Source organism: Chelonia mydas, chromosome 6 (genome assembly GCF_015237465.2).
Source record: "Chelonia mydas isolate rCheMyd1 chromosome 6, rCheMyd1.pri.v2, whole genome shotgun sequence".
NCBI classification, from domain to species: Eukaryota; Metazoa; Chordata; order Testudines; family Cheloniidae; genus Chelonia; species Chelonia mydas.
The window spans coordinates 69,383,990-69,398,842 of record NC_051246.2 but is presented as its reverse complement, the minus strand read 5'-3'; the positions used below and the strand labels follow the sequence as shown (position 1 = coordinate 69,398,842).

At 41.5% G+C, this 14,853-nt stretch overlaps 1 protein-coding gene across 1 annotated transcript in view; it reads left to right on the top strand.

Moving 5' to 3' along the window:
- Window positions 1-14,853, top strand: part of HEATR4 (HEAT repeat containing 4) — a 63,955-nt gene that overhangs the window by 33,493 nt on the left and 15,609 nt on the right. Inside the window, exons 8-13 of the mRNA XM_043548680.1 lie at window positions 44-204; window positions 2,640-2,744; window positions 6,790-6,908; window positions 8,030-8,210; window positions 11,602-11,671; window positions 14,384-14,573. Of these exons, the coding sequence (XP_043404615.1) occupies window positions 44-204; window positions 2,640-2,744; window positions 6,790-6,908; window positions 8,030-8,210; window positions 11,602-11,671; window positions 14,384-14,573 (826 nt within the window). The remainder of the gene's footprint in view (window positions 1-43; window positions 205-2,639; window positions 2,745-6,789; window positions 6,909-8,029; window positions 8,211-11,601; window positions 11,672-14,383; window positions 14,574-14,853) is intronic.

Below are 14,853 nucleotides of genomic sequence, written 5' to 3'. Positions count from 1 at the left end.
TGCTGTACAGTAACTTCCTCTCTCTCTTTCCCCTTGTTGGTAGGTAATTCTGCAGACAGCTGGGCAGCAGCACAGTGCCTGGCATTGGAGGGCATTGCCACTTTCCCTGTAGTAAAGAAGATCCTTTCCCAGATGTTTGATAAGAACGACAGCACCACAGAGGAGCAGGCATGTCTTCTATTAACTCAGCTCAGTGAATGCTCGGTAGGTACCATTGCTGGGGAGGAGAGAAGCACCACAGAAAGACAGGGAGGATCTGTGTGGCTGGGATCAGCCCTGCCTTCTGGCTCTATCTCCCTGGGTGAAATTCACCCCATACAGAGGTCCGGCACAAGACCTGTGCACCACTTAACCCCTTGTCCTGAACCTCTGCACAGGGTTGACTTTCACACTCAACAAGAAATGACTGGGCAGAGTCAGTTCTGCTATGGTTTATTTCTTTCTTTATTCAAAGCTCTATATCAGGTCTTCTCAGGGTATGTCTACGCTGCATGCTCCTTTCAGCGGTGTGTAGAATACAAGCGCTGCATGCCCTCCCCAAGCGTGGGTATAAATAAAGGTGGATAAAAGTCAATTATTTTTTTTTAAAAAATCGGATTTTTTTTTAATTTAAATCAGATTTTTTTGATAAAATACTTTTTGAGGAAAAAACTAAGATACACTATAGCTCAAAGATATCTCATCATGGAATAGGGATTATAAATTCTAATTCTGTAATATGAGACAATATATTCATGTAATGTTTAAGAAAAGTTTTGTAAATTAGTTCCAATAGTTCATGGATTAGGGACCCAATCTTATGGCGTTCCACAGGCTTCTGTATAGGTTATTATTATTTAGGTTAATCTTTCTATCTACCCAATGGGACTCAGTGCTCAGTCTAGAAGATACCATCAGAGATGCTTAGTTTTGCCATTCTCAAACTGTGGATTTGTGTCTCCAGAGGTAACATGCTTGTTAACAGCAAAAATGTTTTAAAATAAATAAATACTATATAGAGGTGAGAAATAACAGACCTCAACTCTATTGTCCCTCTGCAAATTTGTGTACACAGAGTCAATCCCTTACCTCTCTCTAAAAGTGCAAAGTTTCAAAAAGTTCAATGAATAGAAGATTGTTGGGGGCGGAATAGATCTGGACAAGGAGAAGAAGTCTGGAGATAAATGTGAGAAGCGAGGGACATATGCTTGTTTTGTTAAAATATTATATTGAATTATATTACGATATTAATATTATCTTATAGTAATATTATATTATATTATGTTGAAGAAAAAATCCAGAATACTTAACGTTGTTGTTTTAGTTAAATAAAACAGTTTAAATGTCTATCTGGTGATGTTCTCCTCCTAATACAGCATGGCAAGAAAATCCTCCAAATATTAATGATTAACCTGTTGAATTGGAGATAGTTCACCTCCCAATGACTTCATAAATATCTGCTTCAATTACCTTTGGTAAATGAAATAACCAAACAATCATTTATTTTCTGATATAGCTGTAGAACTAATCTGAAAAGTTTTCAAAATAAATCACTGTTTAAAAATGTATAGTGTGTACCTTCTAAAAATGAAGCCTACATCTATCTCTGAGTTGTGAAGAATATGTATTAAGGTTATAACAACCAACAAGAATGCAGTTTTGTGTAGAAATCCATGATTAAGTCGAATCTTCCTGACTAGTGATTTAAATCATGATTTAAATCAATTTGATTTAAATCAAATCCACCCCAATATAAATAGCAGTGTAGATGCTGAGGCACTGTTTAGGCGAGTAAAGACACACCTGAACCCTATAAGTAAGTTCCCGGGTATGTATCCTACAGGGCTCTCTGCTTGCCCAAGGAGTGCCTCCCCTGTCTACATTGCTATTTTTAGCAATGTAGTGTCCTGCTGTCTCCCCACTTCTTGAGTCTTTCTCCACCCAGAAAGCTGTCAGAGCCTTTCCCTGCCATAGTGAAAGACTTTGGCAGCAGGGAAGGGCTCTGGCTGAGGGGAGGCAGAGGTGTGCAGTGTAGAACATAGCCTCAGTCATTTGAGAGCAGGCGCAACTTGTCTGTTGGTTCTGCAATTAATGTAATTTATTATTGGATAGGAAAATATAGTAAAAAATAAAATAAAAGTAAATTAAATTGAAAAACCAATTTTGTTCTTTATCCATCTGTCATTCTCCACAGCAAAAGTTTCTGCTGCTTTCATTTCCCAGGCCTTAAAAGGTACAAAGGTTCATCATTTCCTTTCCCCAACTGTCTGTGAGCCATGGCCATGATGCTTCCTTTACAATAAAAGAGATTCTAGCAGAGTTCTAACCCTCTTTCATCACCCTCACTTTGGTCTTTCTAAAGAAGCCAAAATCCTCTTCTCATCTATCATGATGGCTTTATTGGGGTTTTTTATTAGGTGATTTTTCCATACAGTGTATGATAAAAACCTTCCCTCTCTAGCCAACCAAGGGTCAGTCAATAGACTTAGGCAAAGTAGCATAAGGCAACATTTCTATAAAATACTGTGGGCAACCCTTGACCCTCTGGGTGAGCCTGAGCCCTCTCCACTAGCTCTTCCTTTGTGATCTGGATGATATGCCAGTTCGTAATGTGTTTGTTTTACCCTGCACTGTTTGTAAACAACTTACCCCTCTTCCAGAGCTTGGTTTACTCCCTACTGGCAGCCAAACTGAACAGCTGCCAGTGGAAAGATCGGATTTTGGCTTGCAGGGCGCTCTCTCGTATCCGTGGGTATGTAAGCCAGGTAAGTCTTGCCTCAAGCTCCCTAGACATAAGTGACTTTCAAAGTCTGTTAGCATATTTCAGCTGTTCAAAGTAGTTCCTCTCCTTTCCACCAACAAAATGTGCCTCCTACTAGCAACCTGGCTAAGCCTTTCCCAAATTGCCCTTCAGAAGCTGGAGAGGCTGCCTCCTATATCTGTGTAACACTGTCAATTTCTGAAGCAAATGCCTGTCTCCAAAGAGGCCTCAGACATTGGTGTTGCAAATCTTGTGCTGTGGAGATCAAGAACTCAGTGCAGCAAGGTAAGGGCTCAGCTTTTCCCTTAGAACTAAGCCGAGAGAACAGACTTGTTATGTATTTCAACCAATCAGATCAGCTTCTCTCTCTGCTGATCTATAACTTAAATTATATGCAAAAACTAGTATTAAGGACAAGAAATCAAGAACTCACAAGACAAAAAATTCCAAACTCTAAGAGTTAACATTAGTGCTTAAATCTGCCTCCTCGTGCACGTGGACTATCTCCAGATTTGGGCCATTCCTGTTTCTGGGGCCTCTCACACACAGGTGGCTGCTGTGAGATGTGGAGCTGGGGAGAAGGTTCCTCTTCCCCAGTCTGCAGAACAACTCTACAGACATTCTGTGCAGTAGATTCTGACCCTCTTATGCAGCTCTGCCAGGGTGGAATGGAAGGATCATGTAGTAGTGGGACTTCCAACTTTACTACTTCACTGGGCTTCTCATGCCCCATCCCCTCCTACACATAACTACACATTATGCTGGAATGCAGGGAGCTCCTGCGGGGCAGTTGCGTCTCCAACACCTCTTCCCCTCCCCCCCCCCCCAGTGCATCCAGCCCTCTCTTGCACAGCCGTGCTTCGCTACAGCCTGGGAGCCCTCCACACTCATGGAAGAAGGGCTGGATTTGCCTCTAATCAGGAGGGTCCAGTGGATGACCTATCCTGATTAAGCGCCTTCCTGATTATCCAAATACGTATTGATACCTTCTTTTGCAACCCCTGCCAACACCACACACACAAAGGACAGTATCTAAGAAGCTCCAGTTAGTCCTCCCTAACCTGGAAGAGGGGATCTCCATATTGGCCTAGAAGGCTTGAGAAAGGCATGTTAATGGAAATAGCTGAACCCAACCAACTTAATATTTTTTCCTGATCAATATTTTCCCCGGGGCCGTCTTCCTCATTGTGTTTCACTAAAAACACACCATTGTGGGGTACAGTTGATTCCATAGAAGACTTAGAATGCGGGATATACAAATATGAACATCAAATAAAATTAGATAATTCCTTTGTCCAAAGATCTTTGGAAGAAAAAGGAAAGTTTAATTCTTCCTGGTGGTTTGAAGGGGCTGATCCTGGAAGAGGCTGAGCGCCTTCCACTCCTACTGAAGTCAGTCAAGTGGAGGATGCTCAGCTGCTCTCAAGAGGTGCACAATATCTTGCGTGATTGGGTCCTAATGGAACTGGCTTGCTGTGACCAGAGTGTATTTTAGATATAGAAAAAATGGATCCCTTTTTTGACCGTCCACAAACGTGAAGTTGTCCTGTAATGACACCTTCTGGGCAAGTTAAAAATACACACTTGTGACTCTCCTGTACTGACTACTCACAGATTTTTATGGCCTTGATCCTGCTCCCTTTTAAAGTCAGTGGCAAGACTCCCACTGACTTCAGTAGGGACTGGACTGGGCCTTCTTACTGCCCATGCTTCTAGTAGTTTCTTCTCAGTGGCAGCTAACACAGTTCAGTCAGGATGCTGCTCTTCATGACAGCTGCTGCTAAAGGAAGCAGCTTTCTCTTTATGTTCCTATAAATGGAAGGGTTTACATAGCAGAGTAGAAAATATCAACTAAATTGTGTTTTAATCTAAGCAAAATGGTGGTGATGTTATCTCTTGTTAAAGGATCACCTCACCTAGTGTATTCAGGCAACAAGCCAACATGTCTGATGCCAAACCAATAACACCCAATTTGCTACTGTTATCAAATATGGAGGGAAAACACCTACTTCGGTGCCAAGATATGGATGCTGTTTTCCGCTCAGAAACTGTTGTTGGCATTTTAAAACAAAAACAAAAAAATCTGCAACAGAAGCACCCAAAAAAACAACCCAACAATTTTTTTCCTTGTTTGTTATGAAATAGACATCATTTCTTGTTATGACTTTCATCAACACAACTTCACAAAAAGTGTTGATGTTTTTTCCTCCAACTTCGGGACTAATTGCATGAGAAAGGGTTTTCAGTTCTGCACTGAATGATTGCATTAGCATGAAGGAATAGAGATCTGTGTCTGTACAGCACCTAGCACAATGGGGTCCTAGTCCATGACTAAGGCTCCTAGGCACTAGGGTAATACAAATAAATAATTATTCCATCTTGAGCCGGTACAGCTATGTGTACATCCAACCCTTTTTATTTTTTATGCAATCCATTGACTAGAAGAACTCAGATTTAATTTTATAAAAGCGTGTTCATTATAACAGGAATGGTGATTAATTCTTCAGTGGTTGGTACACGGTGACTTGTGTTGCTAAAGCAAGTTACAATGGCTTTTTCAATAATAATAGTCTGTTTACTTATAGATTTAAACAACGTTCTGCTGGAAAATTTCTGACCAGCTATAGCGAATGTTAAAGGTGTGCACAGTCTATTTTCAGGAGCTTAGTCAAAGTGCTGTTACGTCTTTTACTCAGTGCCTAGGGACTTATGTGATAGGCACAAGTTTCAAAATTGATAAACAAATAAAATGTGGCCACGGCCCCATTCTGCCTGTATAATTGAGAACAAGGCAATCAACTGCAGAGGGTTTGTTTTTGTTTTTTGAGGCAGAGCGGGGGATGGAATTTAACCAGAAGTTTCTAGTCATCAACCAAGTGCTAGCAAATATACGAATGGCCATACTACATCAGACCAAAGGTCCATGTAGAGCAGTATTGTGTTTTCCGACAGTGGCCAATGCCAGATGATTCAGAGGGGATGAACAGAACAGATAATTATCAAGTGATCCCCCTGTCACCCTTCCCAGCTTCTGGAAAACAGGGGCTAGGGACACTTCAGAGCATGGTTTTGCATCCCTGTCTATCCTAGCTAATTGCTGTTGATGGACTCTATCCTCCATAAACTTATCCTGTTCTTTTTTTAACCCAGTTAGTCTTGGCCTTCACAACATCCTCTGGCAAAGAGTTCCAGAGGTTGACTGTGCATTGTGGAAAGAAATACTTCCTTTTTGTTTGTTTTAAACCTGCTGCCTATTCATTTCATTTGGTGACCCCTAATTCTTGTGTTATGAGAAAGAGTAAATAACACTTCCTTATTTACTTTCTCCACACCAGTCAGTATTTTATAGACCTCTGTCATATCCCTCCTTAGTCATCTCTTTTCCAAGCTGAAAAGTCTCAGTCTTATTAATCTCTTTTCATATGGAAGCTGTTCCATACCCCTAATAATTTTTGTTGCCCTTTTCTGTACCTTTTCCAATTTTAATATCTTTTTTGAGATCGGGTGACCAGATCTGCATACAATATTCAAGATGTGGGCGTACTGTGGATTTATATGGAGGCAATATGATATTTTCTATCTTATTATCTATTCCTTTCCTAATGTTTCCCAACATATTGGGGGTTTTATTTTTGACACAATCAAACTTGAGACCTAATGCTGATGTCAGTAGGAACTGGACATTCACCACCCTGCAAGACTGAGTTCCAAGTGTGGCCCTTGGGTTCTTGGCCAGTGTGAGCCTGGATAGACTCAGACTTCACCACATACTGTTGGAAGGCAGTGCATTAAGGGTGGGATTTGTAAAGCACCCAGTGTTGGCCTAATTTTGCTTCCACTGAAGTCAATGGTAAAATTCCCACTGACTTCAATGGGAACAAAGTTAGGCCAATATGAGTTCCACCATTCACTTCAATGGCAGCAGAATTAGGTCCGTGCCAAGCCCTTTGGAAAATTCCATCCTCAAATAGTGTCTCTGGAATCAAAGCAAATGGTTGATTAATGCTGCAGTGAGTCAACCTCAGCCCTTGTGATGATCTTGTGTATAGGACCTGAAGAACAAGCTTGCGCAGCTGATGTGGAATGACTGGAACATGGAGGTGCGCCAGGCAGCTGCCCTGGCACTGGGGCAGATGAAGCTTGGGAAAGAAGTCCATGACCAGCTCAGGTAAGAGCTAACCATCTTGGTAGCTTTGCTTTGGGGAAGTGGAGTTCTGAATTATTATCACCCAAATTTCTTGGTCACTTGTGCCATCAGTGTAGCACTACCTAGCAACAATTGCACTAGTATTTCCTTTGCTAAATGGTGGAACCTAGTTAGACACTAGATTAGCAATGGACTACCCTCAGGGCTGATACAGCACTGTATAATTTGGAATTATGGCATATTCTGTAATCCTAATCTATGACTGTAACCAGACTTTCAAATACATACTGTATTTAGGGTCTTCTTAATTTACAATTACAGCCATAATAATTGCAAGTTTATCCCTTTGCATGTGTACATCTGTTCCTGACTTTACCTAGAAACTGTCATGGGAAAGCAGTTACTGTATATACTTGTGCATAAGATATTTACATTAAAATTTCAGCCCACTAACATCGGTTCAGCCTATAATGGGGCCTAGCACTGTAGATCAGTTATATTGATCCACTTACCACCCCGATCAGTAAGCATGAGAGAGCAAGGTGATGGCAGAGTTGGGGAATAACCAATCCAATGGCTGAAAAGAAAACTGTGGGACCCAAGGCAACATTGAAAGTCAGACAAGTCATGGGTCAGCAGCTGAAAAGAGAGAGGAGTTTGGGGCAAGTTTTGTGGAGCCCACTTACATGAATCACTCACTTTTGTTAGATTCTATCTTACAAAATGATGAGCTCTGTCCAGTTTATGTGTGGGTTATACGTGAATATATTGGTAAGTATTCACAGGCAGATCTTCTATACTCAGAGAATACTCTTGCCAGCAGTAAGGAGTCTGTGAATGCTCACACTGGGCATAACCAATGCTACAACAGGCCTGATTCTATGTGAAGTGTTTAAATATAGGTCTGTTACATGGAGTGACCCCTGGAGTTTTGGGACTCATTACAGTGGGACTAAAGGGCTGAGTCTTTTTTTTTTTTTTTTAAATGAGCAGTGAACAGGAGAGGAACCTTTGAATAGGGATGTAATGAGTCTCAGGGGCTTTGCCCAGTCAGGATAATCCTCCCATTTTTGTGTGCATCTGTCTGGACCATGCAGACCAGGCCCAGCAGTTGCCTATTTAAAACTCCTTTGCGCTCTCAGGGTGAAGCTGAACAGAGGAGATTGCCGGATGAAGGTGGAAGCGCTCTCATTGATTGGCTGGCTACGGCTTATGACAGCGAAGTTGCTTCCGGGCTTCCTTCAGTGCTTCTCCAATGACTTTGTTGCAGTCCGGAGAGAAGCTTGCCTTACCGCTGGAGCACTCAGGATCAAAGATGAAATGGTAAGTAGGAGTGTTTAAAAATAAAAATAAAAATAAAAAAGCCTGATAAAGATCCTGAACCCAAAGGAAAAAAAGATTTCTTTCCTTTATTAATGCTAATTCTAATTTCTGTGTTCCCTTGTTCAAGATGGGATGTACTTATGTGCATCACTCACTTTTGATTCATAGATATTAAGGTCAGAAGGGACCATTATGGTCATCTAGTCTGACCTCCTGCATAATGCAGGCCACAGAGTCTCACCCACCTACTCCTGCAATAAACCTCTCACCTATGTCTGAGCTATTGAAGTGCTCAAATCATGGCTTAAAGACTTCAAGGAGCAGAGAATCCTCCAGCAAATGACCCGTGCCCCATGCTACAGAGGAAGGCGGAAAACCTCCAGGGCCTCTTCCAATCTGCCCTGGAGGAAAATTCCTTCCCGACCCCAAATATGGCGATCAGCTGAACCCTGAGCATATGGGCAAGATTCACTCTGTAGTAACTCAGATCCCACCCCATCTAACATCCCATCACAGGCCATTGGGCCTATTTACCATGAATATTTAAAGATCAATTAATTGCCAATATCGTGTTATCCCATCATACCATCTCCTCCATAAACTTATCGAGTCTAATCTTAAAGCCAGATAGATCTTTTGCCCCCACTGCTTCCCTTGGAAGGCTATTCCAAAACTTCACTCCTCTGATGGTTAGAAACCTTCATCTAATTTCAAGTCTAAACTTCCCGATGACCAGTTTATATCCATTTGTTCTTGTGTGCACATTGGTACTGAGCTTAAATAATTCCTCTCCCTCCCCAGTATTTATCCCTCTGATATATTTATAGAGAGCAATCATATCTCCCTGCAACCTTCTTTTGGTTAGGCTAAACAAGCCAAGCTCCTTGAGTCTCCTTTCATAAGACAGGTTTTCCATTCCTCGGATCATCCTAGTAGCCCTTCTCTGTACCTGTTCCAGTTTGAATTCATCCTTCTTAAACATGGGAGACCAGAACTGCACACAGTATTCCAGGTGAAGTCTCACCAGTGCCTTGTATAACCGTACTAAAACCTCCTTATCTCTACTGGAAATACCTTGCCTAATGCATCCCAAGACTGCATTAGCTTTTTTCATGGCCACATCACATTGGCGGCTCATAGTCATCCTGTGATCAACCAATACTCCAAGATCCTTCTCCTCCTCCGTTACTTCTAATTGATGCATCCCCAGCTTATAACTAAAATTCTTGTTATTAATCCCTAAATGCATGACCTGACACTTCTCACTATTAAATTTCATCCTATTACTATTACTCCAGTTTACAAGGTCATCCAGATCCCCCTGTATGATATCCCGGTCCTTCTCTAAATTGGCAATACCTCCCAGCTTTGTATCGTCTGCAAACTTTATTAGCGCACACCCACTTTTTGTGCCGAGTCAGTAATAAAAAGATTAAATAAGATTGGTCCCAAAAACAATCCCTGAGGAACTCCTCTGGTGACCTCCCTCCAGCCTGACAGTTCACCTTTCAATATGACCCGCTGTAGTCTCCCTGTTAACCAATTCCTTATCCACCTTTCAATTTTCATATTGATCCCCATCTTTCCAATTTAACTAATAATTCCCCATGTGGCACGGTATCAAATGCCTTACTGAAATCTAGGTAAATTAGAGCCACTGCGTTTCCTTTGTCTAAAAAAATCTGTTACTTTCTCAAAGAAGGAGATCAGGTTGGTTTGGCATGATCTACCTTTTGTAAAACCATGTTGTATTTTGTCCCATTTACCGTTGACCTCAATGTCCTTAACTACTTTCTCCTTCAAAATTTTTTCCAAGACCTTGCATACTACAGATGTCAAACTAACAGGCCTGTAGTTACCCGGATCACTTTTTTTCCGTTTCTTAAAAATAGGAACTATGTTAGCAATTCTCCAATCATCTGAGTTTACAGATTCATTAAAAATTCTTGCTAATGGGCTTGCAATTTCATGAGCCAGTTCCTTTAATATTCTTGGATGAAGATTATCCGGGCCCCCCGATTTAGTCCCATTAAGCTGTTCAAATTTGGCTTCTACCTCGGATGTGGTAATATCTACCTCCATATCCTCACTCCCATTTGTCGTCCTACCATTATCCCTAAGCTCCTCATTAGCCTTGTTAAAGACTGAGGCAAAGTATTTGTTTAGATATTGGGCCATGCCTAGATTATCCTTAACCTCCACTCCATCCTCAGTGTTTAGTGGTCCCACTTCTTCTTTCTTTGTTTTCTTCTTATTTATATGGCTATAGAACCTTTTACTATTGGTTTTAATTCCCTTTGCAAGATCCAACTCTACTTGACTTTTAGCCTGTCTCGCTTTATCCCTACATGTTCTGACCTCAATAAGGTAGCCTTCCTTGCTGATCCCTCCCATCTTCCACTCCCTGTATGCTTTCACCTTTTTCTTAATCACCTCTCTGAGATGCTTGCTCATCCAGCTTGGTCTCCAACTCCTGCCTATGAATTTTTTCCCCTTTCTTGGGATGCAGGCTTCTAGCTTACAAAATGATGGGGACTGAGGGTGCTAAAGAGTCAAATTATTGTGGGTTGTGAATATTTCCTCCCATATGGAGTAGAGAAAACCATGTATCTCCAAAATATTGGTTCTGAATATGCATGCTGGGAATCTGCCCACAGGTACATAAAATGGATCTAGTGGACAATGAATCTCTTTGTGCCAAAAAGAACTGCCTCCTCTCACCCCACCTACACAAACCTTCACCCAGCACACTAATCAAACGGGAACTTCTTCAAGGCTTGGAAAAGTTTGATTAACTTTTAGAATCATCATTTTTTCAGGTTTGCATTCACTTCTGCAGTCCCTGGTTGGAACCTGGCGCAGAAGCCTGGAAGTGAGGCTCTCGGTACAGTATGTGTGTGACCCGCTGTAAAATCAAATGCAGGTGGTAGCCTTCAGTTGCAAATTAAAACAGGGAAAATAAACCAGACTGGTAATTCTAGCACTGTCCAGGCAGGTACTGGATTCTGCAGGAAGCAGTGCCGGATCTGGAGGGCCATGCGGGCTTTTACTAGAATAAGTGACTGCCTGTAGAAATTAAAACATTCATGAGGTCACACTGTTCGCCATCCCTCATGAACACAAACCTGGTATGCCCCTGGAATACAACCCATTTGGAGGGGTCTTCTGGCTCTTCTCTCCAAATCACCATCTCTACCCTGTATGACTGTATGTGTGTTCTGTCCGGTATTGTTTTCACTTGTGCCTTCAGGCTGTTAGCTCTTTAGGACAGTGACTTGTTCATTATTTGGTGTGGGTCACATCCTGTATAGTATCACACATTTATATGATCCTATATAAATAATAAAGCATGATGATAATATCTCCTAACAGCTATATCCTTCCACCTCAGGTGCTAACGTGCCTCTTTAAGATGATGCAGACTGACCCTCATTGGAAAATCAAGGCTTTTGCCATCAGAGGTATTGTAGTTAGTTGGTGAAGACTTGTTGCTTTAATAGGATATTTTTTGTTTATTGTGAGGATTTTAATATTTTAGTTTTTTAAATAATATTTAAGGTTTCAAAATTTGCAACTTTAATGTCAGACATGGCACATGTGAACAGACAACAATTCTAACGGTAATAGAAATACTACAGCAGCATCTTTGAAATAGAATATTAGTCTAACAAAGTACACAAATTCTGAACCTCTGCTACATGGCCAGCAAATAGTAGCTTTTAACATTTTAAATGTAACTACTTCCATGGATCTCATACCAGGAGAAAAAGCTTCTTCACTGGTGGATTTGCAAATGGGGCACAGTGGTACCCCCACACTTCTCAATCCACTAAGAGGAACAATCCTTCCAATTCTCCAGATTCCTTAATAACCAATATTTAAGTATCAGGGTCCAGTTCACTAAATGAACTCAATCTGCTTTGCATCCTCCCTCTCTCCCTTCTGTGAAAGTTTTTAAGTGGTTTAGAACATCACAAGAAGACTTGGGTAGATTTATTTTGGTTTTTAAAAATACATTGACTTGAGGAAGCAATATTATTGCTGGCTGAGAATTCTGAACTGTGCATGTGCCAGGGCCAGAAAGCATCAGTCTAAAAAAATCATATGAATGATAATATCCTTTATATTTTTATCTCCGCTTTCCTCTGCGGAGCTTTGGCCCAGATCCTCAAAGGTAGTTAGGCTCCTAACTTCCATCAAAGTCCATGGAAGTTAGGAACTTAAATACCTTTAAGGCCCAAATCCTTAATGTACACAACAAACATTCATTAAGTCTTGCAACCCTACAACAAGTACTATCTCCATATTGTAGATGGGGAAACAGACAAAGAGAGCTTGTGTGGCTTCCCTTTGTTCCAGACACCTCCCAGAAAATGGTGATGTGTGATTATTCCTCCATTTCTAGAATGCTCACCTGTCGGGTTCCTCAGAGTTCTATTCCCCAGTCCTCTCTTTTTTCATCATTACATGAAGCCAAGAGGGGAAGCATGAGGATCTATGTCTCAGGTCTCAAATGCCAACAATACACAGAAAGAACCATGCTCTACATCTTCACCTGGATTCAAATAACACCAACTATCCCAGTGCCTGGCTAAAAGGCAGCTGGCTGAAGCTGAACCCAGGCACGATGGAGGTGATATTGCATGGAAGAAGGAAACATTTTGAAGAGTTAGTATCCCATCCCCCTCTATTGAGGCTGTCTGCCACTAGATTTTCAAATCAGTTTGCAGCCTCGGGCTCCTTATTGATACCAGAGGCTCAAAGAGCTACAGCTGCAAAAAATGCCTTCTTCCACCTCAGGCTAGTTAGAAGATTGCACCCAATCCTTTGGCCATGATGATACATACATTTGTGTGATGTAGAGTGCAAGTTGGATTTACTGCAGGTCACTACAGTTAGATACAAGATGAGCCCACAAACCTTTAAAAAAAACAACAACACTTCAGTTAATCTTCAGTGCTGCAGATTATCTAACTCCAGCCATCAAAAGCATATCACCCTGGGGCAATGGCAGCTGCCAGGGAGAGGGAGCCAGAAGAGCAGCAGCAGCAGACCCTGCAGGCAAACTCCTCCTATTTTCACACTGAAGCAGGGTCCCTTCCTTATGTGGCCCCCCACTAGATCCATAGAGTTATGAGGGAACAAAAATGTACAATCCTTCAAACCAGAGAGGACAATTCCAGGATAACTTTGGGTTTTTCCATGGGCTGGTGGTGATTTGGGGTGCATACATCTGTCTGTCCTAAGTAGTGATCCCCCATTACCGTAGTGTCTGAGTGCCTCACAATATTGAATGTATTTATCCTCACAACACAGACACAGAGAGGCTAAGTATCTTGCTCAAAGTTAGACACAAAGTCTGTGGCAGAGCAAGCAATTGAACCCAGATCTCCTGAATCCCAGGCTAGTGCCCTAACCACTGGAAAATCCTTCCTCTCTGGGGAATACATAACACAGCTATGATGTTATGGTTGCACTAGATGCAATTTTTAGACATGGAGGATGCTGAGCCTTTTGACCACTATACTTAATGTCAAAATGGTGTATTTTACATATCCCCGAACACCTCATTTTTCTGTATCTCAGCAGCCTATTATTTACATATTGTATTACTGTCTTAGAACTTCCTTCTCATAGGCAGCCACTCAATTTAAAATTAGAAAGCAATAAATTTAGAACAAATGTTTTTAAATGTTACTTTCAGCACCCTAGATTCTTGAAGATTTTGATACCATAGAATGTGAACACATCAAACTGTGACTGGATTTCTAAAAAGAATGGGATAACATTATGATGGTGATATTTGTAGGTGGGTGTAAGGCTAAAATAGGTGTAATCAAATTCCATGCTTCAGGATATAAGCTAGTTGCTACAGAGGTAAGCAAAGAATCCCCACCTCTTCCCCTTTCCCAAGCAACACTGCACAATTGACAAAGCACATTGGGGTTTTTTTTGTTTTTGTTTTTTAACGTTTGTCTGTAGCATGATCTGTTAGCTACTTGTTGGAGGTTTCTTCTGCCCTGTTTGACAAATGCTTTGTTCCTAAGATTCCACAAGCAGGAAGCCATTAGCAATCCCAATAAATAGAAAGAAGCACATCCGTTAACACAACCAAACCCCGGCATGAAAAAATTCAAACAAAGAAAAGCGCTTGATTTCCCCTTTTATGGCAGCACTGGGCCAAATAGGCCATGTGACCCCCCAGCTGAAACATCATCTTCTTTGGGCTGTTCATCATGAGGAGGAACCTGGAGTACGAAGAGAGGCCTGTCGTAGCATCGTCACCCTCCAGCTGCAGGATGAAAGTGTTCGGGCCATCTTATTGGAGAGGTTGATTCTGGAGCCAGATGAGATGGTCAGAGAGTAAGTAGCTAGGCTCCAAAAGGAAAACATGCTCGGGGCAAAATAAAGCCCCTCTCTCATTACGCTTTTGTCAGTGGATACTCCCCAGGGCTCTAAGCATATGCAGTGTGCTCTCCTTCCTTCTGAGGGATGCTGCTTTCTTTCCTAATAAACCCTGCATGCTCACAACATAGCAGGGATGGTGCAACATATAATTTCCTCCCAAGATGCTCCTTTAGTCAATTGCTAAGGGGTTTCTAAAGACTAATTTAGTGACCCCCACATTAACGCTTCTCTTACT